At 42.0% G+C, this 3,867-nt stretch overlaps 1 protein-coding gene across 1 annotated transcript in view; it reads left to right on the forward strand.

Moving 5' to 3' along the window:
- Positions 1-1,078: 1,078 nt before the first annotated feature.
- The window catches only part of HSD17B11 (hydroxysteroid 17-beta dehydrogenase 11), a 29,672-nt gene continuing 26,883 nt past the window's right edge, over positions 1,079-3,867 (forward strand). The window contains exon 1 of the mRNA XM_003790101.3: positions 1,079-1,464. Coding sequence (XP_003790149.1) covers positions 1,255-1,464 — 210 coding nt within the window. The 5' untranslated portion in view covers positions 1,079-1,254. The remainder of the gene's footprint in view (positions 1,465-3,867) is intronic.

Raw genomic sequence — 3,867 nt, forward strand, 5'->3', positions numbered from 1 at the left:
CTGTAATCCTAGCACTCTGGGAGGCTGAGGCAGGTGGATTGCCTGAGCTCACAAGTTGAAGACCAGCCTCTCAGGTTCGAGACCAGCCTGAGCAAGAGTAAGACCCCCGCCTCAAAATATAGCTGGGCATTGTGGTGGGCGCCTGTTATCCCAACTACCCGAGAGGCTGAGGCAAAAGAATCGCTTGAGCCCAAGAGTCTGAGGTTGCTGTGAGCTATGACGGTACAGCACTCTACTGAGGGGACAAAGTGAGACTGTCTCAAAAAAAATGCATAGAATTGTTATTAAACTCTTACTGCACACAAGCCCTCTTTAGGTCTTTTGTTTCAATAACCAGTCTCTAAGATTTCTTTTTTTAAGCACAAGGTACATACAGTGAATACCCACATAGATAGGCTACCAAACTAAAAATTACATAGGTAATCTTTCAGCAAAATGATTTTCTTTCTATTTTATTCATACTGGAGGCTGTGATCTGTTCATCTGGATAAAGATACAATTACTAAAGTACAATATGTACATGTATATCTCAAATCCTAGTAAGTCAAGTGAAATATGGTTATTCAAGTCTGTACACCAATTATTCTTGTGGAAACAACCCCCCTTAAATATAAGAATTGTTCCTGCTGCTTGGTTATCGCTGTCCTTGAAAGGACAAAATTTCCTCTGTTCTCCAGAAATCTTGCTTAGTACAAACTTAAATTTGATGTAGGGTCATTTCTTAGCTGGGAGCAGAACAATTAGCCTTTTCAGGATCCTTTGAGATAGGAATCTACATTTGCATCCCCTATCAACTGATAGGCAATCTGCAACTTTGAAAGGCTGCAGACACCGTCATTTATCCTTGCAAGAGGCAGGAATTCATCCAATTTAGGAAAACAAGCGGGTGACTAACCCTCCAAGGTAGGCTGTGTGGACCGGCAGAGAGTGGATGAAAGGGCATCTGGCCACACACCTCGCCGGGGCAGCGGAAAGGAGAACTAGGAAGCTAAGCTCGGGTCTGGACTTTGTCCCTCCCAGATTTCTGAGCCAGCGAGCAGTCTCCCCGCACTGCGCCCGGAGCCAATTGCAAAAGACCTAACAAAGCCCAGCCCAGCGGAAGGAACGGTTTCGGAGTTGTTTGTTTCTCTTCTTTGCTTGGCTTCTTTTCCTTCTGGGGTTTGACTGAGCGACCCCCCAGCAAAAGCAATTCAGAGCGACCGGTAAAGAAAAGGCGCCAGCAGCCCGCAGCCCGCAGCCCGCAGCCGCAAAAGGATGAAGTTCTTTCTGAGCTTCCTCCTGCTTCTGCCCTTACTGCTCGTCTCCCTCTTAGAGTCTCTGGTGAAGCTTTTTCTTCCTAAGAAGAGAAAATCAGTCACCGGTGAAATCGTCCTGATTACAGGAGCTGGACATGGAATTGGGAGACTGACTGCCCATGAATTTGCTAAACTTAAAAGCAAACTGGTTCTCTGGGATATAAATAAGGTAACAGTGCTTGCTGTGTTTTACTTTTTGGTACCTTTAATCTCGGGGCATGTCTGCATTTTGCTGGCAACCACCCACTTAAACGATATCATCTTTATAAAGCAGGTAGGAAAATACTACTGATGCCGTTTTTGCAGGTGGAGCAGGAAACATGAATTAATATGTGTGTGTTCACAGGAGTAATGGACCCAGACGACTCTGAGCTTCCCAGGTACTGCCTATCACTAACTTGACATTGTAAATCCATCCTCAGTTTTGCCCTGAAAAAAAATTTTTTTCTTTGTAGTTTTGGCCAGGGCGGGGCTTGAACCCGCCACCCCCGGTATAAGGGGCCAGCGCCCTACTCCTTGAGCCACAGTCTGTTCCTGAACCTGATTTCAGCGATCCGTCTATCTTAATCATATAGAAAAAATAATCGTTTAAGTGAGTTATGCTACAAGAGTAAGACAATAATATAAGAAAAGCTCTACTCGGCGGTAATGGATAGTATTTTAAAAGAAAGCAGTGTTACACTGCCATTGTTATTGCCGGGAGTAATTTTTTGAATGCATCTTTTAGTAAGAAAATTAAAAAGAAAAAATAAAGATGTTCAATATAATTGTTTACCCAAGACAAGTATACATGTGGACCAGAATATATAATGTAACCTTTTATTTGATCTTTGATAGATGAGCAAAGAAGTTTCTGGAAGGCACCTGATGGCCTGAAACACCCTCTGGTACACACGGGTCATTACATGCTAGCCAGTGCTGTAAATAAAAATTAAAAGACCCAGAAGTTACAGGAGAGATAACCTTTGAGTGGTTGATTGAGACTGCAGTCAACAAACCACAGAGTTATCCATTGCCTAGCCATAAAGGACAGGGAACCAAACAGAATATAGGGCCTGTGCCTTCAACCTAGTCAGGGAAAATAGACATTAAGTTATTCTAAGTGTGATGAAAAATGCAAAGTAGGCCCAGCCTAGGCGGCTTGTGGTCAAGATCTGGCCTGGTGAATGCTTCGACACATTGAGCTCTCTACTCGTTAACTAACTTACTGAACTTGGTAGACCTTAATTTCTTTTCTGCAAGACAGATGAAGTAACAGTACTTACCTGAGAAGGCTGGAAGGTTGACAGGGGATAATGCCTACAAGCATTTAGCAAATTAGCACACGCTAAACACACTGGAGTGTTAGTTATTACTCCTTGAAAAAGTGAAGTTTAAGCCAAAATTTGAAGGTGTGTAAAAGTTAACTAGGTTAAGGACTTCCAGTGACCAGTACTGGTTTGTACAGCATTTTCTCTTACCAGAAAGTAGAGTGCATAGATCTTACAAATATTTATTGAGTACCTACTGTCTGCCAGGCACCACTCCATTGCAGAACTGAGGATAAGGAAATCATGAGCCTGGGGAGCCAGGGACAGTAAACAAGTCACACTGTATAATACGGCATACATTAGATTGTGATAAGTATAAGGAGAAAAGTAAATGATGAAAGGGGATAAGGACTGTGATGGAGCTAGGGGAGGAAGAATGTTGGTCTTAATCAGGTGGCCAGGGAGGCCGTACTGAGATGGGGACGGCTGAGTCAAGATCGGAAGCCAGAGAGCACAGTGAGTTCTGTGGAAAGGGGTCAGAAAATGCAAAGCCTGGCACAGGGTGAGGGAAGGGAGAGAAGGAAAACAAACATCTAGGTCTGTGCTGTCCTGTGCAATGGTTAGTATAGCCATTAGCCCCTGGTGGCTGTTGAGCCTTTGAAAGGTGGCTAGTCTGAATTAAGACAGAATGTAGATGGAAATACTCAATTGGATTTCAAAGATGTAGTATGAAAAAAAAATGTAGAATTTTGTGTGAATATGTTTTATATGAATCGTGTTGAAATGATAATAATTTGGATATATTAGGTGAAAAAATATATTACTAAATTAAATTGTTTTCTAATGCAACTACTGGGAAAATTAAAATTACATACATGGCTCACATTGTATTTCTTTCTTTTTTTTTTTTTTTGACTTTTTAAGAATGACTGATTATGTCTAATGTGTGACCTATCTGGAGTCATTTGTGTTACCAGAAGATAAAATCTTAAGTTAAACAAATGAAACTCTAATCCTGTAAATCAGGCAACAGGAGAGGTTTTTCTGGGAGGAGAGAGGCCATAGCACTTGGAAGTGGCCTGTTTGCACCTGATCTCAGCCAAAAGGCCAAGAAGCGATGGAAGTGTCCTTTCTGGTGTTCCCAGAAATAGTTTCATATTTAGGAAGCCATTTTGCTGGTGGGCAAGGTATTTCTCCTGCCAGGTTTGCTCAACTGACAGCGTACACGTCTTAGATTGGTTGACTTTAATTAATTAAGAGTGTGGATTTTCAAACCTTCCAAAAATACAGAATCTCAGAATTTTAGAGATTTGGGGAATTTT

Source organism: Otolemur garnettii, unplaced genomic scaffold (assembly GCF_000181295.1).
Source record: "Otolemur garnettii isolate 467f Iridium unplaced genomic scaffold, OtoGar3 scaffold00039, whole genome shotgun sequence".
Classification (NCBI taxonomy): Eukaryota; Metazoa; Chordata; class Mammalia; order Primates; family Galagidae; genus Otolemur; species Otolemur garnettii.